The sequence below is a fragment of the Onychostruthus taczanowskii genome, unplaced genomic scaffold (assembly GCF_017590055.1).
Source record: "Onychostruthus taczanowskii isolate IOZ18803 unplaced genomic scaffold, ASM1759005v1 scaffold21, whole genome shotgun sequence".
Lineage (NCBI taxonomy): Eukaryota > Metazoa > Chordata > Aves > Passeriformes > Passeridae > Onychostruthus > Onychostruthus taczanowskii.
The window spans coordinates 6,365,687-6,390,586 of NW_024499351.1; the positions used below are offsets into that span (position 1 = coordinate 6,365,687).

The window sequence follows — 24,900 nt, forward strand, 5'->3', positions numbered from 1 at the left end:
GTCTTTATGTACATTTTTTCCCCTAAGGAAGTTATTGCGTTTTATAATAAAGAAAAAAAGAATATTCTGTCACTTCTTATTGCTCCAAGAGAAAAAAATGAATAACAACAGTTTCTATTGAGTAGATGGCATTAACTCTAAGCAAGCAATAAGCTGACAGTCAGGCCTTCTGGCAAAAGTATTGTCAGTGTACTCAGGTAATTCAGCTGGCACCTTTACTGTCTCAATGCACATTCAAATGACAGTATTGTACACATGCATGCCCTGCATCCTGAAAAAATGGCTGAGCTCCATTCTCCCCATGCTCCTGAAATATACAGTTACAAATTGATTTGTCACATGTAAACTTGACTTTTTTTTTCAGGAGAATTTTACTACTTAGATGACTAATTATTTTAATATAATTTTTGTTTTATCTCTTTTTATCTCTCCTCACTATTTAGTCATTCCCATTTGTCTGTTTTAGCAATGTGTGCAAGCATAAAGGAATTTTTCAAATATATTTTAACATTCACACACTCACACCTGGACAAAGTTAAGTACTGGGTAGTATTTTTATGATGCCTTATGACAAAAATATATCCTTCATGAACAAGCTTAATTTATTCAAAGGGCTAAGGTTTAAACAAGTTTTTCATTATTACTTTGCTTGTTTATAATGAAAACATCCTTGCTGCTTTTAGATAAGCCATCTGAATCATTTGTTCAAAAGTACATACATCTGGTTCCAATGTCACACAGCGCTGAAATGCTTTGGCAGCACCTTCATAGCCTTCTAAAGCAATGTATGCACAGCCCAAGGAAAACCATACACCTAGCTGGAGAGAAAAAATTAATAGTTACCTACATACATGGATATTTTAGCACAAAAGAAATAAGTTGGCCTGGGAAAACACACAACTCTTGCTGATTTTTACCTGTCTTCAGCTATGATAGTATTGTACTGGAAAAAATAATATCCTGTATGTTGATTAGAGAAAAGCTTTAGGTTTGAAGTTTTAATAAATATGGATAAACAATGGTGTTGACTGCATGAAGATCACTTAATCATTTGTGAAGTGCTCTTTTCATTTACAGAACAAAGTGATAGCTACTTAAGAGGTCTGCATATTTTGTCTTCATTTGTGAAAAATCCACATTCACTTTACATTATCACAATTAGGTGATAATTGATGAAATTAGGTGAAAATGATACATTAGGAAATGTTTTTCAAGGTAATCACATTTTATAAGAAACATCTCAAATGACCAAATGGAACAGTTCAAAAATTACAGTTCTTTCTCTTCTCAGAACATGGACCTTCTCAAGTTTCTATTGCAATGTTTAGAGATAGAAATGTACTTAAATAATGCCTTGCACAGAGAACGGAACTTTACCAGTTCAGTAATCTTGCATTTAAAGTCTTCAGTTGTTACAAGCAAATACCTCTCATCAATAAAGACTCAACCATGGAGGAGAACTCAGCATCTCCCTTCCCCATTCTCCTTCTCAGGGAGCTGAAGAGAGCAATGAGGTCATGTCTCAACCTCCTTTTCTACAAGCTAGACAAGCCCACTCCTCTCAGGATGTTCCTTCCAGTCAGCCCTCTTCCCAGCTTTGTAGACCTCCTTTAGACGCTTTCAAGGATGTTCACATCTTTCTGAAATCATGGGGCTCAGAACTGCACACAGTGCTCAAGGTGAGAACTGCAGACAGCAGGATAATCCCTTCTTTTGACCTGCTGGTTGCGCTGCATTTGATGCATCCCAGGATTTGCTGCCCTTTTGGCTGCCAGGGCTCACTGCTGGCTCACACAGAACTGCTGTCCAGTGGTATGATGCATGGGAATGGTACAAGGCTGCACCAGGGCAGGTTTAGTCTGGATATTAGGAAGCATTTCTTTACCTACAGGGTGGTTAGACACTGGAACAAATCTTCCCAAAGGTTGCTGATGCCCCAAGGCTGCCAGGTGTTTAACAGGCATGTGGTGAATGCCCTTAAAAATGTGCTTTAATTTGGTCAGCCCTGAGCTGATCAGCAGTTGGACCAGGTGATCATTGTAGGTCCCTTCCAATTGAAATAGTCTGTTCTACTCTAAATAATATCAGATGATGGCATAAATTTTCATAGCTCTTCAACAGCAAATTCCTGATTTGCCACATGGTTAATTCCCAAAGAGCTGCAAGCTAACCAGTATTACTTTTTATAAAAGTTTCATAATTCAGAAAATTATTAAAACCTAAATACATTAACATAACATTTTCTGACAGCATTATGCTTTTTAAATGCATGCAGTCAAAACAAAACAGGACATTTTATAACATGTTGCAAAATCAGTACAGGTACTACTACTCTACTGCAAGAAATTCAGATATTTCTCCATTCTATATGCCAAGGTCAAAAAAACCCACCTAATTTTTCTAGAGAAGTTTTTTTGAGAGGGAAAGAAGTGGGGAAATGGAAGATGGAAAACCAGGTTACATTAACTCCGTATTGTGAAACAACATATTATTTCTTGAGATGTCTGTTTAATGTTTATATTCTCTCCTGTTTTGGGTAGTAGTCCTGAAGAAACTAACTCAGATAATTCAGGTTCTCCTTCGGAAATCATAACAAATATTTAAACACAAAAACATTAATTTCATTTTTTTTTAATCAGGGATTTTACAAGGTTGAGGATAACACTGTTGGCTCATACACAAGCAGCTTTCACCTCTACAAACTAATTGCAAACTGTAGCAAACATTCTTACAGTTCTCTCCACTTCAAACTCATTTTCCTGTCTCTGAAACTCAACTAATATCTGTTCCTGACTTAACCGCCATTAAATTTATAGTTAATCTGCTTCAAAGTTTAGAATACAAACACATGACATTGATCTTTGTCAGACCCAGCAGGCTGGTGGGCAAGCGTCACGATACTGAGAAAAGAACTGAACAAACTTTTGCTTACGAGGGTGTAAGTGGATAGCCCATCCCTGGAGCATGTGGATAAAGAGGTGAAGATAGAATTAGCAACTACATCTGGCCTGGGCAAACATGAAAACCTACTTTTCAGCATTGTCAACCTGTCACTTTCATGATTCATAAACTCATCAATCAAGGAAGAAACTCCACATGACGAGAAAACTATGTTTCCCAAATTTTAGACAGCAATCCTAATAGTAAATAACCATACAGTCAATCTAATTTCTTAAGGCTCTTTTGTCCACCAGCACTCCCACATGGCTGCTGTCTCTTTAACTCCCCTTTATATTCTTTTTAGTTCAGTAACTTCTGGACAGGAAAAGCGGAGGCAGAGACCAGAGTGATCAAGTATGAAATTGAAGGTTAGTTCCAATTTTATAGCTCAGGATACAAGTTAAACAGTGCTTCTGTAAAGGCTGGGAGGAAAAACAGTCACTGCATATCTTATAAATGTAATAAGCAACAGCAGCACAGACTCACTTCTGAACTGTGCAGGCTTTCACCACTGGAGAACTGACTGTGTGAGCTCTTTGACCTCTGGAATTGTTTGTCAAGCCTTGCAAGATGCTCATAGTGAAAGTACAGGAGAAACGCGTCTGTCATCCACAGTCGTGTACTAGAACAAGCAACTCCGTGAGCAGCAGTGCTAATGAACACAAGTTCCAGGTTTGGAACTGCAAGGCTTTCATTTCTTTGTGGACTGCCCAAAGACTGAGAGAGTGATTGTCTTATATAGCAAACACCTACCTCAAAGATTTCAACTACACTTGAACAGCTGGCTAAAAAGTACACAAGATTAAAGGAGGGTTGAGAAAGAATTATTTTATCCATTACATATTTTGGGGAATTACTTGATGCAATCTAAAAATCTCTTCTTTCAGAAAGGTTTTTAATAACCACAAAAAGTTAGAATTTCTTTGTAACAGGGAGTCTTTGTTTACCTGATAAATTATTCACAATTCTGGGAATAAGTTAATAATTTCATTAATTATTATTTTTCTTGTGGTAAAGTCATCCTTGCACTTAGAATCAATTTCCACTCTGCTTTTGACCCACAAGATGCCTTAGAATGGGAAACAATTCATTTCTGTAGTCACAGAATAAAGACAGAATTTAGGAGACGGTTATGTCAATCTGCACTATCTAGCTGCTCAATCTGTTTGTTTGAAACAATTCAACTGAATCTTAAAAAGAGCTTCCTAAGCAACAAGAGGAGGAAATGTTCACTTTCCTATATGGACTGGCCTATTTTTCTTGGATTTCCTTTCATTCTAAACTTCATTTGGAAAGGATACAAAATAAAAAAGCATTTCAGCAGAATATTTCTCAGTTTTGATCCCTGTAGGCCATCTCCTGAAGCCCTTTATTATCTGGAAATCCTCTTGATTTAAATAAAATTCCTATCTGAGTAACATATATTTTGCTGGCATTTTTGGTCATTTTATTTTCCATTCTAAATATGTTTATAAGTTATCTGGAGTTCATTTGAATAAGAATAGGACTCTGATTTATTGGAATAAAATACATCAGCAAAATACCAAAAAAGCTTCATGAAAATGACTTGAAAGGCTGGAGGCACTTAAATTTTTTCTAAATCAAAAGTCCAGTTAGTCACATGGAACTTAAAACAGCAGCTTCAGCAGTGTTCTTTGAGGGGCAATGAACAGAAGGAGGAATACCCTGTTTTTGCATGGACCTAGAAATGGCTATGAGTAGCACAGTTTATATACATAAACAACCAGAAAGCTTTTTTAACTTCTGAAGACCTTCCACAGGGTGAACCTTACTGGGAGGGGATCTAGTGGCTGAGAAACTGAAACAAGATTACAAAAGTTGTCTGCAGAATAGCTTTCAAAGATCAGCAAGAGAAACCAGCTTCATCAAGAGAACTCTTTCCATTGTGGTTTCAATTTTGATGCGTTGTTGTACTAAAAGCAACTGTCATCACAAGCATAACACAGTGCTTCTCAGTGACTCCAGAACAAGACAGACCAGAACACTCGAAAAACATTTCTGTGAAATACAGAGATGAGAATTTGTAACTCAAAGCCAGGGCAAACTCAGATAGGGCAAAGGGAAATTTTCATTAAAATTTGCATTCCTCTTGTAACTGTTTTGCTTTATACCTTGTTCATAATTTATGTAATGGTAATTATTAATTTGCAGTGGCTTCATCTCTTTGAAAGAGCTCTACAGGCAAAGATTTATGTGCATGCAAAGACCTGGATGCAAAAGGATGTCTTCATTTCCTACTACCATTTTTAGCCAGTTTTCCAAGTACATGGTGAAAATTTTGCTAAGAATAATAATAAACTCTTATTTTGGTAACTATGCACAGAACCGTCTTTTAAAGAAGTGTCATCATTCAAAACCGAACACATGAACTAAAACCATAGCCGTGTGTGTGTAATTTCCCAACCTGCATGGGGTTGATCTGTACTGAACGTTCGAAGCACTCCACGCATTCCCTGAATTCCCGGTTGCGGAGATGGAGGAGGCCTTTGGAGCGCTGGGCGCGGGCGCTGCGGTGCCTGGAGAGCTCCCAGGCCTTGTCGTAATACTGGTGGTCTTTCAGAACATCACCAAGCAAACAATATAATGCTGGTGTTTCCTTCTTCTCCAACTCCCGCCTGAGTATTTCTTCTGCCTGTTAAAGAGAAATCAACACATAATGAGACAATTTATTTTCAGTTAATTACCTACCTGAACAAATCCTGCTTTAGCACCTTGCAGTCATTAGCTGAAGATTAAGAAGTAGGGCTAGTAAGGAAACAGTATCTTCATCCAACACAGCACCAAAGATAAAGTCTAGAAAGAATCTGGTTCCAAAGTGATGTTTAAAAAATACTTCAGCATAATATGGTGGCTTTTGGTTTAACACACCAAGGAAAATTAAACCATAAAAACAAGAAAGAGCTTACTCCTTTCTTTACATCTTAGGTATGTATTCTGTCCCAAGAACAAGTATCAGTCCTGAACATCAAGCCTACATCTAATTCACAGCAATGAAATACCAGCACCATCAAGGTATCTGCAATCCTAGAAGTTTATAGTTTTTTTACATGTCCTAGTAAGTAATCCTGCAACGACTCTCCTTGCCTTTTCTCCAATTGCCCTTTTCTGAAAATAATAATTTCCATCCTGTCGTGTCTCACATCGACTTTCACACTGTTGGTTGTGGAAATGCTATGCTTCTGCTTAAGATGTAGAAATTGTAAGTTTATCTAAACATTTGAAATAAAATATATTTGAAACATATACAGCTTGATGAAAAAAAAGTCGCAGTCTGTGTGTTCCAGACGTCTATTATGGGCTGTAACAACCTTTCAAAAGCTATTTTTTCGGGGCTACTATCTTTGATCTAACAATTAGAAATTATTGTTTCTCTTTTAAATAAGAGATAGTCTGCTTTCTGTGGCTTTTTGAAAACATAAATACACTGGACAGATGATCGGTTGTTCATATGGAGCTGTTACCTCAGTCCCCCACCGCAAAAACGTAACATACACAATTCAGATCAATGTCATTTTTCTCTTAGAAAATATCTACTTGAACTATCTAAATCAAGAAAGATCCAACACTGCCTGCCACAGAATCAAAGTTCAACATTGTAACTTCAGTAATTCTTCCATCATAGCTCGTTTACCTGAAAGGATACCTGATATCATCTCTGCATCTAAATTATTACTGCTTTTCTTGCATAAGAATTGCTTTCATTGACCTTCAGATGATCTTCAGAGAAGCAAAGTCTTTTACTACAATCAGTAAAATTCATCAAATCTATCTGAAAATCATGTTCAGAAAAATGCTTGGTTTACCTTGTTTTGAAATATTTAATGCATAGCAATTTTAGCATCTCATTCTTACTATTATTTTTGTAAAGTAACAGTAAAGTCTACAAATATTTCAAGTGCACAAGTGTGAAGAAGAGTTTAGATTTCTAGAAGAATATTAAAATTAGCAAAAATAGAATCCCATCAAGAAGAAAATTGGTGGCAAATTATTAGGTAAATAACTTGACAGCAAGTGTTTTTAATTGCCTGTGAAGCAGCTATCTAAAACTCAACTCAGAAACTATTATTAAACCTATATAATTAGCCCAGCCAAAGCAGTAGAAAAATCTTGCCTAACTAGAAGACTGTACTTAGAGAATCATAGAGCAGTTTAGTTTGGAAGGGAATTTGAGTATCATCTAATTCCAGCCCCCATGCCACGAGCAGGGACACTTTCCATGAGACCAGGTTAATCAAAGCCCCATTCAGCCTGGCTTCCAGAGATCTGGTTAAAGTGCAGTTTACTTCCTCTTTACTGCCTCCACTAGTTGCTGTAACATATTAGTAACAGACATTACAGAAGATTTTTCTCTTCTAGAGCAGAGAGAGCTGATTTTTTGCAGTAACCACATTAGACACCAAAATATAAGGTGAGGTTTTTTCCCATTCACATTGAGAAGCAAGACTGAAATGTTGGTGTATAAGGAGACACAAGGAGAAAAGTGCATTGCAAGATGCATCTTCACCACTTCCTCTGCAGGGCACTCCCAAGCTCAGATTGCTATCATGTGGCAATGCCTAGACTGGAAAGACAACCACTCACTAATGGTGTTTCACATTTAAGAGCATAAAAACACCATGTTCTGGTCTAAGCTTACAAGAATTCATTGCCAACATAAATACTTCAGCACAAAGATAAAACAGAGAGTTAAATAAGCAGAAGTCTGACTTTTTCTTCATCTGATTAGCTATCTGATCACCTCTCTGGCATGTTGCAAACATTTTTATTACTTAAATCTTAAAGATTAGTACGAAGATCAAACTAAAAGAAAACCCCTGTGTTATCAAAATATTTGCCTTCTACAAAACCAGATAATACTCAAAAACTGGATTTCTCATTTTGCCTAGGATTTTGTGGGGGCGGGAAAAAGAAAGAACGAGAAAAATCCTTTCTCCTAACTTTGTGGTAAAATGTTTTTTAAAAAATCACATTTAATCTTTGCTAAGAACCCTGCTTCTGCAAAAACAAATCTTTCCTTAATAACAAATATGATAAAAAATACCTTTCATACAGTGCATGTAACATAAGTAAAAGAAATACAGCCACCTTACTCATTAAAGGGATATTAATTACTAATAAGCATGTTTATAACTAAAAGTTATAACTAAATTTAGAAAGATTTTATATGAAAATTATCAATTAAAATATAACTTAAAAAAAAAGCTGTATAATCCTCACTGAGTGAATCAGGTGCATTTATAACAACACTGGTTTTTCACAGCACAGTCTGCACCAGAGGGAATTCAATACTAACCTCAAAAGTCAGTTGATTTAAACACAAGAAAGATTTTGTCTCTTATCTTGTCTTCTAAACTACTACAAGTGGTATGGGAATTAAACAGGCAACAAAAATGTCTAATCAGAAAAGAGGTGCCTAGTTTAAACAAAAGGTGGTGCCTTTTCATTACTCACTACACAGACTCCAGGACACCAAGTTCATGATGCATCCTGCATCTGGCTTCCCAACCCTAAATTTCCACTTGTCATCCCATCCATGCATTCCCATATTTTAATTTTATACATTTCCTAAAAGACCCTATTAGCCTCACTTTTCACTGATCTAGCAGTTCTACTATTTTACAATTAATTCCTTTGCTAGTTCAAAGTATTTCCTAAACAGTAATTTTTCTGCTTGCACATAATTTGCTTGGCTAACAGAGAAGTAGCATGAAGAAGCAGTACAGAGGAGCATGGAAAAAGGCAATGAGAGAAAAGGAAAGCTCTTTGGCTTTCATCTTCCCTGTAATTTAATGCAAGAGCCTGGGTGACACATTTGCTCCTCTTTCTTAGCTTTGTAACCACATATAGGAATGCTTACCTGCCTTCTATGATTATTACTATATATAGTGGAAATTAATCAAGTTCTTGAATGAGCTCAGGCACTAATCAGTGTAGTACTGTGTCACATCGGGGAAAATGTACCTGACTTTAAAGGCGGGCTTTTGAGTTCTTGCCATAATTGTTTCCTCATTCAAATGTTTTGAGGTATCGGTGCCATGCAACACAAGAAAAATAACCCTGTAGAACATGGTTTGCTGGGATGTGTTGGTCTAAAACCAGACTCTGTATCATGCTGTATACTCTCATGAGATGATGGAATGCAGATAAGGCTGAAAACAGGCTGCTGTAAGATGGAATATCCATCTGATGCCAAATGGCTGATCTCACTAATCTATCAAAGGTCAGCAGCTACCATGTTACAGAGCTCTTGCAAGGGAGAAAGGCCTTCAAGTGGAAGAACTGAAAAGTCACATCTCTCATTCACCCTTTCTTTTTCTTTTAGCAGGGAAATAGTACCATTGTTAGGTGGAAGAGACCTCTTACACCTTAGACAGAGTTGTCCAATGTTAATAATACTCTTGAGACCTCTGGGTACTTCTCACAGTTAAAAGAAGGGAGGGGGCACTTTTCAACACCAGTTCTCACTATACACACAGAGATGTCTCCTTTTGCAACAAGTCTGTTAATGGGATACAATGAGTAAAATACTTCAGTGAGAAAGCCACAGCAACTCTCAATATACTGTGCATTCAGGTTTTGTAATAGTTTTTCTCTGTGCCATTTTGCTCATTGCTTGGCACTCTATTAGTCTTCTGTTGACTCATGTAATAATATTAGTTCCGACTACTTTTGTTCAGGTTATAAAACAAATGAATACAGAGCCATATCTAGTAACAGTAACAAATCCTCAAAAAAGTTTCCTAAATGTTAGTAACATCCTACTCTGTAAATTTTGTACTGCTACATGGCCCTGTTATAACTAAATGAATGACATATCTTCTAACAGGACAATGTGGAGCTTCACATGGCCTTATCTATATGCTCTGTTTCTTTATCAGCAGGTAATTCCAAAATAGGAGGAAACTTACTTTGAAGTGTAAGTAATCATATTGGTATTGCTGATATTTAGCAGTTTTATTGGATTTTTCAGGATTTAAATTCAGGTTTTCTACATAAAAGCATTTGTGAATGAAAAACATAGAGAAGTTTATTAAATAGAGTTTGTTCTTTTGCACAGATATATGCTAAGTCCATTAATGATTTGACCATCTAGTGGCCAACATACTACTCCAGTAGATTTTTGTGCATTTCTACAAAAATAACTACCAGGTTTAATTTAATAACATCAAAACACTTTTCGTAAATATAAGCAGTTCACACTCTGAACACTTTGCAATAAAGAGCACAGATATTCATTCCGCTCAGTGCACAGCTACATGTTTCTAATTTTCTGTCTTTTTTGGTCCAAAACTAGCTTTCTTCCAGCAATTCTGTTATTTCATACTTACACAGCATTTTCTCTTTTTCAAAGCACAGCACAATCCCTCATTCTGAAAGCATTTCTAAGCAGTTTCCTGTGTCAGATATCCTGTCCTATTCTCTGAGTGCCATTTTCATAACTCCCTAAGGGCAGTTTGTGAATGTAACTAGGACAGAATGCATTTCCAGGAAATGGAAAATATTGACCTCTATTTCTCCACTGTACTGAGAAGATTGTGATATTAGCATGCTATCCCCAAGGCATGCATAATGTGGCACAGAATTTGCCAGCAAGACATATCTGCCAGTTTATAATGAACAAAATATAAGCTTTGGTGCATGACTATTAGAAAAAAGCATGTAAGTATAAGGCATTCTGCTTTTTTTCTATCAATTGAAATTATATATCTCTAGTCATTAAGCTTAAATTATATTAGACCATAATGTTGTGCTTGTGGTATCGTAAAGGCACATGTACATCCACACATTTAGAGCTACCACACACCAAACAGAGGGAAAGGAAGGGAAAAAAAGAAAAAACCCTATTTTTGTCTGAAATTTGGTATTTCTGAATATCTACATAAATTCTGAAAACACTGCTTGATAGCATAAGTTCCTGCTACAGCCTGTGTGAGAGTTTGCACCAGAAAGAGAACAGTTAAAGTTACATACAAGTAGGCATTGCTTCCAGGTATGATTTTCTAAAATCTTCCTGCCATTGCTCTAATAGTAAAAGCAAAATAATCAACAATAGGAAGGCTAATATAGCCTGTTGCCAACAATTTTAAACAGTTATGTCACTACTATGCAGTTAGGTGATGGCTTTTAATTGTCTTTTGAGTTGATTACACACAGTGGTAGCAGTGCTAAAGAAATGATGGAGAAGTTCAGGAAAACATCAACACAGACTTAACAAGTCTTTTAATCTTACACCACTTCTTATCTCAAGTGTTTGATTCTGTAATTTGAATATGTTAATATTAAGCAATTACATACATCAAACACTGATGTTACTCTATTTAAAGTGTTTTTAAAAACTACAGCTAATAGTTTGAAATCTAGTGGGAAAGAAAAGTATTATCTCCTCCAGACAAAGTTCCAAGACTCCACCATGAATGACTGCTACAACTTTCCTGAAATGCCCACACTGCTGTTTATCCATAGTAGTTAATACAATTATCCTTGAATATTTTCAAGGATCACTATCACAATCTTCTTTGCATCTCAGGTTGCTTCTTATTTACCAATTCCTATTCCATGTGGCTATTACTCCAAGCCAATTCTTTTAGCATTCACAGGTTATGACAAGCTCTTATGTGTCCATTTTTCCTAAGCAGATTTTCCTATGATGACACCCCTGTAGAAGTGAGGGTCATTAGTGATTTGCCAGCTAAAGCCAGACAGTCCTTCACCTTTCAGATGCTATTTCAAGATGGGATCTCAGCTGCATAAGACATTTTTCTTACCTTTCCATGTTGTCCTGCTCTTTCATAGCAGATTACTGCATCTTCCCACATTTCCAGCTCCTCGAATATTTGTAAGGCAGAGCTGGTGCATCCCAGCTCAAAGAGTAAGTTTGCGAGCTGGCACTGGAAAGACAAGAAATTCCAGGTAACTGAAAGCAGCAAATAAGGCCTACAGTTTAAGAAGATGTTAGAGGCATTTCTGACATCAACAAGAAGCAGACAGATAATACGGAATTATTCTCCTGAAACTTCAGGTTGGAGCCTTAAACAGTGTATATACCTCAAAAACCCCTCCACCAACTGAATAAAAATGGTTGTGCTTTGAACAATTTAACAATATAATACAAAAATAGAAATGGACATGGCAAGAATGAATTGACAGAGATGAACTTCCAGCCCTTAAATGAGGCCCATGTGGCTGGAGAACAGCTGCAGCAGGATGTTGGGAATGCCGAGTGGGAAACAGAGGCCAAGGAAGGGAATTAAAGCCCCTTCTAGCAATGCTTTGTCACAGTAATCTGCACCTGTGGAGAAACAAAGATGGAGAGAAAGACTCTGATACAATTCTGTTCAGTAGCTGTGAGAAATCACTGTCCCAAACAGCCACTGCCAAATGGGGCTGGTTTTTACAAAAACCAATATTGGATTTAAGTTTAGGTTCAATTCCCTATTTGAGTTTTCCTCACAGTTCAGTCAGCCACTTTGTTATTTCAAATTCAGCTATTATTTCAGTGTACTAATGAAAATAAGTGAGTAATGTCTTCAATTCAAAAACAAATATGGCATGTTTTCATGACTTTGAAAAGTCATCTTTGGTCTTTATTTTTTAAGAAAATATTAAAATTGCAAATAGGTTTTAACTTTGAAGTAAGAGTAACATGCACTACGTGTTACAGAGAGACAAATAGATTTGAAAAATAAATGGGAGCATTCTGTGTATGGGCAGCTACTTACGCCCTACACACAGTTAACCTCTGCAGTGGATTTGGTGATCCTGAATGGACTCAGTGAAATTCTCTACATATGTTATGAGCCTGTCTTTACTGGTTTGGGTTCAGTATCTGTTGCAAATCCAAGGAGTTACTAGAGGGGAACAGACTAGGAGTAAAAAAAAAAAATAACATCTGGCTACAATTCTTTGATACAAATATGTAACAAACTCTGAAAACATCTTTGTTAGCTTGATATTAATCACCAAAGAAAAAAAGTTTTATCATTGTCTAAAACTAAATATCATTAATGTTTAATTAAATTTGCTCAGTTATATTTGGTAAAATTTATATATGCAATGTGTCTTCATTACTATGACTAGAAGATTGAGTCATCTTTCATTATAAATCCCTATTTTAACATTTCTATCTTTGGCTTAGAAAACTGGCTTGGATTGAAAATGCCACTCTGACAACTGGAAATGAAAACCATATTTGATGGTTATATTGCAAGTGGCTGTTGAAAGGTTATGTAGAAAATCTTGAGAATGCTCGGAGAAGCTATGATTAGTTAAAACAACATGCAGTGAGATTAGAAATCAAAAAGGAATAAAACACCATTAAAAGTAAACCAACATGAATACCTTTGGAGGTATGCAATGTTAACAGTTTTCTTGAGTTTGCTAAATACAGCATCATCAGATAAGACTTTAGTGTGTAGATTTCTGTACTAGAAAATGAAGATGAACAGTGTAGTTATGGGTATAAAAAAATCCTGTCATTACTAGTAAAAGAGAGGACTATCTCAAAAGAAAAGCTTTCTAAGCTCAAGCTCTTCAGTATACTATTGACTCCCAACCTAGCTGATTTCACCATGATCAGCTTCCCAAAATGAACTTTAAAATACAAGAAAAATGCAAGTAACAATAGCATAAGTAAACCAGTAATAAAAGGTAAGACAGTGGCAAGTTTATTTTAATAGGAGATATTTTTGAAGTTTGCAAGTTTTAGTCTACTTTGTACTGGAGGAAAAATGAAAGTAAATAAGAATTGCACTAAAAAGTATTTACTCCTGTGCATGTCAGAAGAAGACATCTGAAAGCAGAGCACTGTAGAACATTACTTCTCTCCAGAAACACCTGGTGTATGTTCGGTTATGTCTTTATTTCTACAGAATTTCAACTCAAAGATGCATCACACTCACTTGACTTTGGAGCGATGCAGCATCAAAAATAACCACCACTGACTCTGAAGTAAAGATTGAAATGGGATTGTTTCACACCTGTAAGTAAACTGACTCTGAAATAAAGATTGAAATGGGATTGTTTCACACCTGTATGGCCCAATGTGGAGGCACCTGACAACAGTAGAAAATCTTCATGCGTTCAGACACTGATGTATTTGTATTTTCAAACTGGTCTGCAAGTGCCTGTAAATGCAAAGCATATACTAATTTAGTATTTCAGATTTACTCAACCTAAAACCCCCATAAATTCAAAGTACTCAGAATTCTAGGCATTTTTGACATACTGCAGAAATTATAATCAACTGTTATCAATACTAGGAATAAGAATCAAATTTAAAATCCCAAGTAAAACACTTTCAGAGTCAAACTGCATCAACTATTGTACTGACTCTGCCTAATGCATTTCACTTAAGTTTGTTTTGCCCTAAGACAAAATTGATGTGCTTTAGGCATGACATTTCTTTTTTAAAAGAGAAAGACAAACATATTAAAGTGGACCATGGTTTTGGAAACAGTTCTAATACAGAATAAATTATTGTGACTTGGCATACAATTCAGTTCAGGCTATTTTCTTTCTTTTGGTGGAGCTATGGGTTGTTGAAATATTTTCTTCTGAAGCCCTTTGAAAGAGAATGGTAACTTTCACAGAGAAAAACTGCACCACTATTTTTTTCTCTGAAAATCCAATATGAAGTTATTTAAATTCAATAGCAAAAAACCCACAATATTAAAGGCAGCTATAGCCAGAAAGGTGGTTAGAAATTTTAAGGTAAGGGAGAAACTCTCTTCAAATGCCAGTCACCATTAAGTAGCAAATTTAAGGACAGCGTATAAATAAGGGAATATTAAATCACTTGTGCTCACATGATTCACCTATCAAAGTCTCTTTAATAACTCAAAGACTTACACATGGTGCTACACAGGTCAGAATTTTCTCAGCTTTCTGAAAATGAATGCAAAGATTCCCAAGTAAAGGGAAAAAATTGATAGGATCACTTCTTTCTCTCTTTCTAAACCCAGCTGTTGATATCAATAACGCAACTGACAGCTGCATAAAATCAATTCTGTGATTCAAGCTCCTAAGCATCTTGCAACTGTTGTTGATGTTAATGGGACTTACTAAATGGTTTCATTATTTTAATAAGAAATCACAACATGCAGCAATAATTTAGGTTCTAAATTTTTTTTAATTGTTGCTTAACCTCCTAATTTTAAATACTAATATTTCACATATTTAATCTTATTCACATTCTTTTTCATGAAATTGTCTCCAGAAGCCTGTTCCTACAGATTATCCAGAAAGCTATGCCAAACAAATGGCTGAGATGTATTTCTAGTAAGGAAAATGACATACTAATAAAATTGCATTCCTTTACACAGTTTCAGGCAAACCAGAAGACTCAGGTTAAAAATAAAACTTTTAAAGTAATATTATTTAATTTTAGAAGTTATTTGAATACAAGCTATATAATACATTACATTTCTCTGGTTTAGTTCTGCTGAAATGTTCTAATGCAATCCAGAAGGACATTTTTCTATACTCTGTTGCAACAAAAATTAAACCAAAAAATTGTCCAATTCCTTGGGTACCCATTTTCTGAGACCAAACAATGTAGTAAAATACAGTTGAAAAATTTAAAAACAGTAATTGCTCTAAGCCTTAGAAAAGCAGGAAACTCCTAAATATGTTCTGCAAAATAATTTTTTGAGGAATACAGGAAATTAAAGGTAAGCAATGTTTTAAGTGTATCAAAATAGTTTTGGGGTTTTAACTTCTTGTCTCCCGCTTTTCTAATTTCTGTGTTCCAACAGAAAAACTGAAATACAAAGAAAACATTTTTTTCAGAAGAACGTATTTTATTTTGAAATGTGTGGCCATATCTTTTCTACACTTCTCAAGCAGAAAAGCCAAATGTAAGTGACGTGTTAGAGGAGAATATGATTGTTAACAAGTAGAATTCTCCCCCTTCTCAAACCCAGTACTGTACTCTGTTCAGAGTTCTAACAAAATTGAAAATGAAGGTAGAATTTATGAATATTACACATTCCTTAAAAAAAGTAAATAGCAATGAATTTAGAAGTCCTAAAAAATCTATGGATAATGCACTCTTTAATACATCGAAAAAATAAGCTCTGAGAGTTCTGCCTACTATTGAAATATAGAAAATAAGTTACTCAAACTTTGAATTTTGTGTTTCTGAATAATGCTTGAAGAAATAAGATTTAGGCTGTATAATGGCAAGAAAATGAGACTTCTACCATTATCACACAGCTAATATCTATCAGATATTAGATCACAGAACAATAAATCAATATATTCAACAAGTGAGCACTATCAAGTGAGCAGACTTGTTCATTAATAACCTTCAACATAAATACATTGTAATAAAAAAGTATGTAAATATAGAATACTTTCAACACAGTCAGATGTAAGATTTTGTGACTTAGTTTAACTCAAGATTCAGATTCCTGCCTTGCAAGTTGTTACATAGAAATGGAGCAGAGACCAATTAAAATTCACAATTCTAAATGATATGAGTTCTTCCACAGGCAACATTTAAAAATGTTAACAGGTTACTCTCCCACCCTGTAACACACCCTCTTCCCAAGGCTTAACCTGTCACAGCAATGAGTTCTAAAGTCAAAAGCCTGAACACAGAGACATGTTAAGCCAGCCTGGACACAACAAAACCAGACAGCTTTGATGGAATTTTGTATCATGAGAAAAGACTACACTACTGCCACATGAAAGCTGGAGAAGACATCTCTAGAAACTACACTGTTTTTCCCACCTCACACTCCAATGCCTGCTCTGACATTAAGCAGTACGATAGGGAGCCTATTTGGGATAAGCATGCCATGCTAATTTCAAATTATCACAGTAGGGCTTTCATTACTTTACTTATCAACCTCAGTCTAATCACTTTTCTAATCAATCTCAACTGGTAATTATCCACATCTGAAGTATATGAAGCTTGTAATAGACTTTCCCACCTTGGACATAATTTTCCTATGCTCATTCCCACTGTATATTCTTGCTTTGCTTGTATGTTCAACATATGTGCAACACCACTAAGGTCCTCAAGATAAAATATCAGCTTTGATCTTCAAGCCTGACCAAATTTCAATCTCTTCATCCGCTCCACATGTTTTACCATCCTTATCTTCAGTGGCTGACTGAGTTAGAACTTTTTTTTCTTTTTAGCCAGACCTTATCTCTGTGCTTAATCTCTGGAAATACTATTACACCCTTACAGTTTCTGAGTTGTCATTTTCCCACAACATTATGCGGTTTGATTTCTCAACCTTCTTACAGTACAGTTTTAAAATTTAGTTATCCATCCAACTGTCTGAAATCCCTCCCCCAAAGATTTGCTCCTTTAGTTAAAATATAACCTTTAGATTGCTTTTTGCATCTAAGGTAAATAAATGGCAATTTCACATGTTTCTTTCTATTCTTAACCTCTTTATTCCAGATTAAAGTTTACTTGCTTTAAAAAATGTCCCTTACATGTAATACTAACTATATGTAAACATTTTTTCCCATCCATTTCACCTGAAGGATGTCCTGATCCAAGCTTACTTAGGGGAAAAATCCCCCCACAACCGAACAAAAAGCCCCAAATTCCTACCTTTTGAAAGGAGCAGGATATTTAATACTTGTCAAAAACTTACTGGAAACAGCACAACACCTTGCTTGTGCAGCAACTGCTTAATTCCATCTGGATCTCCCATCTCAAAAACAACGAAGATACAACTACTCCTACCCAAATTTAACACTGCTGGCCCAAATAAAACCTCCATTTTATCCATGCAATTTCATCTCACTTCTTCCCAAGTTTTCATATCAGTAACATACAATGTGACTGCACTGCTTTTTCCTTTACCTATCTTTTCCAACAAGAGCATTTTCCAGTTTTAGTGTTCCAGTCACATTGTTCCACCAGATTTCCTTCATCTGTGCAACAGCTTGATTCACAGTGTTAATCACCATAGCTTGTTTATTTCGTTTTCCTGCCTTGTCCTACTACTAACCAGGCATCCAGCTGCTTCCCACCAACCACACTCTATTAAAAAACTCTAGTCTTTATTTACCATGTTATTACCTGACCATGTGCTATGCATTTTCCAGTGCTCCTATCTCCACCCTTCTTTTATTTCCTCATACCCTTTGATTTATCCGGGTACCCTTGATGTTCCTCTTTATTTATGATTTTATAGACAGAAAGATTAGATAAGTTTTTTCTAGACTTATGTGTCTCAGTCTAAAAATCCTGTCAGGCTGCCAGAATCAATCCCTAGTTAATAGCTCTGGGACTCCAGTGGGGATGGTCCACCCATGAAGTCCTCTCTACATGAACGCTCACACCAGCCATAAACCACTATGTTAATCCATCACCTAATCCCAGCTGACATGGTGTCTGTGGCATTATCTTGTCCTGCTTTTACCCTTCTCTAGCACCTCAAAGCTGTCTGCTTCTCACATGTTTTTACCATATATGACAAAGATTTAGCTTGATTCACGATGAATGGAAAGTGCCTTTCAGTCTTTTCTAACGCAGAAACTCCAGACACACTTTTCATGAAATTCTTGTAAGTCTAGGGTTCTTTTTCTTCAATTTTTCCCAAGCATGAAGACTTCTGAAAATCCCACAAATGACCTTGACCTTTCCACGCTCTGCCCAGACAACCACCACCATTTCCCTTGTACTTCTTCCATTTCTGTACATTGTCTCTGGATGACTTATAAGCAGCAAGCTGGTGTCACAACTCTGCTGCTCTTGTATTCTAGATGTTCACTTAGCTACTTACACAGTTTATACACCTATTGAAGTATCAAAGTATGGACACCAGCTGTGAGACTGCTCGGTGGGTCATGGCTTTGTGTCAGACACAGAAGTGCCTGACGGCACCAAGACATAGATGGAATTGTTCAGCTGCCTGGAAGAAAGGTGTCTGGAGACAAAGGGGAGAAAGAGGTAAAAATACATTTGTAGAGCAAACAAACCTGCTATATCATCCATACTATGGCTCCTAAGAACTTAGTAGGTGTACAGCTCAAACTGAACTGAGTTCACCTATGTTATTTACTCAAAAGCTAAGCAGAGGAAAGCTTTGTAAAGTTTGTAAAAATAACAGCAACTACATGTGCAACTCTGGTTGTGGAATTACATCGTTCTTATTTTATTCATACGCTTACTTCAAAAATTATGAATGAATAGGAAAATTTATCATCAAAAAGCTCCTTTGATTTCCTACCACAGAAGTCAGTCTCACAGACAGTTTTTACTGCTTAGTATTTATGTAACAAAAAGTGCGTATTTTTTTAAGCTTACGGAAGATTAAATTCTCGTGGATCCTGTAATACCTACAGATTTCCATAAAACTTTCAAAGATTCATTGATAAATTAATTCAAACTTTGACACTATTTAAGACTTACTTCAAAATGCTTTAATTTTTTTTTTGAGGCAGTGATATTAAAATACTTGTTTAATAGGAAAACCTACATAATTCTTGCAGTTTCAAAACATTAATTGGCTTTATTATTTTTCAAGTTGCCTTCTGCCAAGTTACATTTTCTAACAATAAAGTCTCAAAAATGCTGCAGAAGAAAAAACTACAGTCCAAGTTAATTTGGGATGTATTACAACAGTAACTGTCACATTCTTGTTCCACAACACTGTACACAATAATACATAAACACAGAAAAGTACTAACGAAACCTTCATTCTTCCTGAAGAACATATATATAATCAGTGTCTAAAATTCAGAAACTGTATGCCTGTTAGAAAACAGGTGACAAATAGAGATAATTAAATATGCAGAATAATTAGACTTTTTTTTACATTTCTTTCCTCTGAAATATATATTAGGTATTCCAAGCTTTTCTTGTACTGTAACTATTTTAGTACCTTGTGGATTATGTAATTAGATCTTGAGTTACACTCCTTTGATAATCTTACTTTAAAAAAGCATTAAACCCCACATTTACATTTCAAACAACACACTTACTTCAACAGCTCTTTGTCAACCCAAGAGCTTCTGAAACCAAGACCACCAGGACAAACTGAGACATATGCAGACTGCTAAAATCCAATGGTCAAACTTAAACTACCAGTGAAGCAATGCCAGAAATGATAAAACTATTAAATGTTTTCATATAACAATGCAGTAAAGTTTTGCTTAATGGGAGACAGTAATTTCTGGTCAAGTCCAAATTTCATGACAGAGATTATGACCAAATAGTGATAACTTTATTGATTGCCAATTTTATCACTAGAGGAATAGATACAAAAACAGTTCACTGGGTCATATTACATTCAACCATTATTCAAAACAGCATTTTGACAGTTCAGACAGAACTTTGTTGCTTGGAAACTAAAATTACTTTAAGGAAATAACATGCTATCCTTTTAAAAGCTCACACAGCTCACAATATATTTCTGGTAAACAATGAAGCCATCTCTGAATACTTAAAAACTAAGGCATCAAGACACACAGAAAAAACTATTAAGCAAGGATGCATTTCAACATCAAGAAAAATTCTCCCACTCATCTAAATTTCAAAGTGGAATTATGACACTAAATACTCGAGGAAAATTTATTACAACAATCACTATTATAAACTGTAATTTGCAATTCATGGAAGCTTAAACAGACCATTTCTTGCACTGTGCAAAGATGCCAAGCTGAAGACCACTACTTACGGGAGATTCTACATTATTCACATTCTCAGGAGGATAAAAATCTTCCATGAGAACTCTGCAGAAGTTAAATGCTTAAAAATGCTTAAAAGCACAAAAATATTGCCTCTTTTTTGCACTTGATTAAAATAAAAGTCTTAGTTTCATTAAAATCTTGTAGCCTTGAAGACTTGTGTTTTTGCTCATTTTGCAAATTCATCTTCTCAGTCATTTTTTCAATCAAATTATTGCTTGTTAGGATTGACCTCAATTGGTGTGCTTATTTAAACCAGCTAGAGGACTGTGTATCACACTGCTCCCCAGGAACTAAAAACTGGTTTGACATTTATGAAAATAACTTTACCATGTTGTATAGCACTGACTGCCTACTTTGTATTGCAAATAAAAGTCTACAGGGTGTCTGGAACACAGACACCGAAAAGATTTCAGGATGCTTCACAGAGAAAAACTACTAACAAGGTAATGCAGCTTGAAACAAAATTAAATGAAACATTCAAGTAGAAGACTTTAGGATGTACATTTACAAACCTAAGGTCTGTTTGCATTGAAAGCAGTGTTTTACCTACTTTGTTCAATGCTTTGGTAAAAACTTATTGATAGTATGTAGTCACTACACTGACAGAGAACACAATGTTCACTGACCCGGGTTACTCCTGGGTCCACAAATGGAAAATGGTCCCAGTTTCTAGCAGCTTTACACACAGAAGGAAAAATGCTGATTCCCTTTAACTGAAATGAAAACAAAAATCTTCTATGCATATTCTCTCAAATTAGAGTAATCCCTTTTTAAACAGCAGACTAATCCCCAACTAATACTTTGCTTATTTTTCCCTCCCACTGCAGACTCAATGGAGAAATCTCTCTGATCTCTGAAAACAGGAGGTCTGCTGGTACTGGATTCAGCACTATCTACCCCACAGCAATGTTCTAGTAGCTGACTTTGATGAATTCTTCAGTTAAGATGCTCCAGCTCTCAAGACTGTAAGTAGCAACAGTACTGAGTATGCATAAGGAACATGGATTCTTCTCTGCTATCTCCTTGTTCCTTCTCCCCACTAAACAGCTAAAGAAGCTTCTTGGCACCAACAATTCCTCACCAAATACTTAAAAGCTTAAAGTTTCTAGGCTAAATAGACTGCTAGTAGAGGCTTTTTCAGGACAGCTTTCTCTGTGGCATCTGCACACAGGCTTGATTTCACTGTTAGCGCTTGACTTGAACACGAGAATAATGCAGTATTCTCTTCAACTAGATTACAACTAGATAATTTCCTAACGTGGTTCAAGTTTGGTGCATTTAAAGTTGTTATAAAGTTGTGCTTTTTTTAAAAACAAAGTTTGTGTTAATTTTGCGGCAAAGGAGGATCTTGCTCATAGCCTTTAATAAAGATCTGACTGTTCTTGCACCAGAAACCTCTGTTTTGGCGCAATCTTTCCTCCCCAGCCCCAACAGGCATTACAATAACTTGTTATGGAGAGTAAGTTTCATCAAACATTTATGTTTTGTAATATATAACAGATCTATTCTTTGAGAGATGCAGTTGTTCCTCAGAAAAGCCAAGAAAGGAAGGGGATAGTCAAGCTAAACCCTTTAATTTTATAATTTTTCTATGCATTATATAATTGTTAGTATGGATATAGTCATAAACTTTCATAACTACGACCCATTTGATCTATCCTGTATTCCAACTGGAATACCCTGCTCAAAGAATAATCTATCCTGTACTTTTCCTGTTGCTGGTAGACTTGAGTTTACCTACCATATAGCACACATTTGCATTTTGCTGATAACAAATTGTGCCATAATGAATATATACACAAGCAATTTAAAAAAAAGTCAAACTACCTTTAGCAAAAAAAAAGGCTCACTGAAGCTTTATAATATAAAGCATAACCAAACACAATAGGAATAAATATTCAATATAAACATTTATACATGGCAAAAAAATTGTAATTTGATGTTAATTTCTGAAACAACAAATACTTTAAATAAAAAAAAGAACTTCAGAGGAAAAGTTTTGAAGACTTGTCTTAAGACTAATTAAGACTAATTGCAAGCATGCAAACATTTACAGCTTCCTACCTAGGGCATTGGTATTCTGCAATACAAAAGAAATATCAAAGGAAAAAAACACAGCACAAAACAAAATGACGTGTATTCATGGAATTGTTTTGGTGCAAGTGCATTTGGATTTGGTGCAGTCACACCAAGCATAATTCTTTCATGTTACTAAGATTTCTGAAAAAGTAAAGAAAATCATGTCTAGTATTATCTAGATACCCATAACCTGAAATCATAGAAATTCTGCTGCTTTAATTGCCAGAAGCTCTTTTTTCAGTAATAGAAATAGTTAATTTATCATGGGGGTTTTTCAACCGCCAAGTGCTCTTTTGCTGTTAGGTGTTTTTCAACTACTTTCATTCATTTGAAAACTTCAAGAACATCTTTACTCATTTGGTGAAGGGGACAGGAGTATAAAGGGAAAAGACAGACAAGTTCAGTCTCTTTTTTTCCTGAATCCAGCCAGAATGTCTCAGATAACATCTTGGGATACCCACTGTTTTCCCTCCTCAAAAGAAGAAATTTTTCCTAAGAATAGCTGCCCTGTACAATGAAACCTTGACTGATACCCAGTAGTTTCTGTTGAAAAATTACTTGGCAGGAAATAAACCTTCTTCCAGTAGCTGAGCCTGACCCAGAAACCATACAGAGAATGATGGTAAGAACATTAGAAATATGACACACGGGCAAAGCATTTAAACTCTAGCTATCCCAAAAGAAAGCAGTCACATGTAAAGAAATCTGTTTTCAATATATGTATTTTCTTGAAAGGCATCCAATCTAGTTTTTCACATGTTCCTGGAAAGCTCTCTATATATCAGGGAAAAACAAACAAACCCTCTATCACTCTCTGTTAGTCACTGATCTACTCACCAAAGAGGAAAAATAAACATCTTCAGTAACAACAGGTTTGAAATCAATTCCACTTCCAGTGAAAATAAAAACATTCTAAATTCATTAAATGTTCCATGTCTGATTGTATGACATATTCAAATAGAAGTGTATCAAACTCCCCTAAAGACTCAGCTTTTTATTAAAGAAGGAGGAAAACACAATTCTTTCCACAATTATATAGCCGGTTTGGCACACAACCACTCAAAAAAACCAGACCAAATGAAAAATTTTCAGTCAGCTGGACAAAGTTTTGTGGTCTGTGCTGGTCACTCACACCAAACTGATTGATGGACAGAGACAGGACAACAAAGAATCTTCTGCTACTTCACTGGACTTGCCATACGAAAAACCTTGCCCAAGAAAACCATGTACTATAGACATTGAGGGACAGCCAGGATAACGTGTACATCCTTCACTCTGTTAAGTCTTCAACTGCTTGAGGACCATCAGTGTGGACTGATGGTACCACCAAGTTCTAATGGCATCACTCCTGCACTGGAGGCAATTTTCTTGCAGATCTGCAGGAAGGGGTAGCACGCTGCTGCCAAAGGAACAGATGCCCTTTGCTTTCAGCTAACCCTGTTTTACTTGAGATTCTCTAACCTGAGCCAGAGAGAAGAGTACTGAGGGGCAAATTAACTCTTTCACCAGCAGCTGCCACCACCTACTTCCTGCTACCATTTTTTTCCAGGGGAGAGAAGAACTTGAGCCCAGAAGTCTGCTGGGCTTCTGGCCATTCATTCAACCCTCAGCCTGCACCTGTAATGGAGAGCCAGAGGAAAGAAGGCAGATTTCACACCAGAGAAAAGGGCAAAATGCAGCTTGGGAGCTCCTGAAATAGTTAAAGATTGCACTATAATTTGGTATTTTTGACCCTGTGTCTGAACCTGCAACATTATTAATGACCTTGGCTCATGTGCATTTCACACAGGGGAAAACAGAAAGAAAGCAGAAGTGTTCTGTGTTAGAATCATTTACTACATATTTCTCTTTCTAGGCAACTTCTATGTTTTCCCAGATCTGTATCTGGAAAAATGGGCACGTATAGCACAGCAATGTGCATAACAGCTACAAACAAAAATATTTATGCCACTTAAAAATCTAGTTCTGGCATGGAAGGTCATATTCCTTACAAAAACATCTCCACATTTGTCAAAAGGCCTAAGTCTTAGCACAAAACCATAGTGCCGTCATTTACAATATTCAGTCAGAAAGCAATACTATAAAAAACTGGCTAACTGCAAAAGTAATTGGAAATATTGAAAATAATCATTATCATATACTCAGAGGGAGGCTGGACACCAGATTGGGACCCCCAGAGAAGTGGTCTCAGCACCAAGT

The 24,900-nt window shown here is 35.9% G+C and overlaps 1 protein-coding gene across 1 annotated transcript in view; it reads right to left on the reverse strand.

Moving 5' to 3' along the window:
• Positions 1–24,900, reverse strand: part of TTC27 (tetratricopeptide repeat domain 27) — a 112,999-nt gene that overhangs the window by 18,666 nt on the left and 69,433 nt on the right. The window contains exons 11-14 of the mRNA XM_041404470.1: positions 13,989–14,084; positions 11,727–11,849; positions 5,366–5,593; positions 720–818 (exon numbers count right to left, since the gene is read on the reverse strand). Of these exons, the coding sequence (XP_041260404.1) occupies positions 720–818; positions 5,366–5,593; positions 11,727–11,849; positions 13,989–14,084 (546 nt within the window). The remainder of the gene's footprint in view (positions 1–719; positions 819–5,365; positions 5,594–11,726; positions 11,850–13,988; positions 14,085–24,900) is intronic.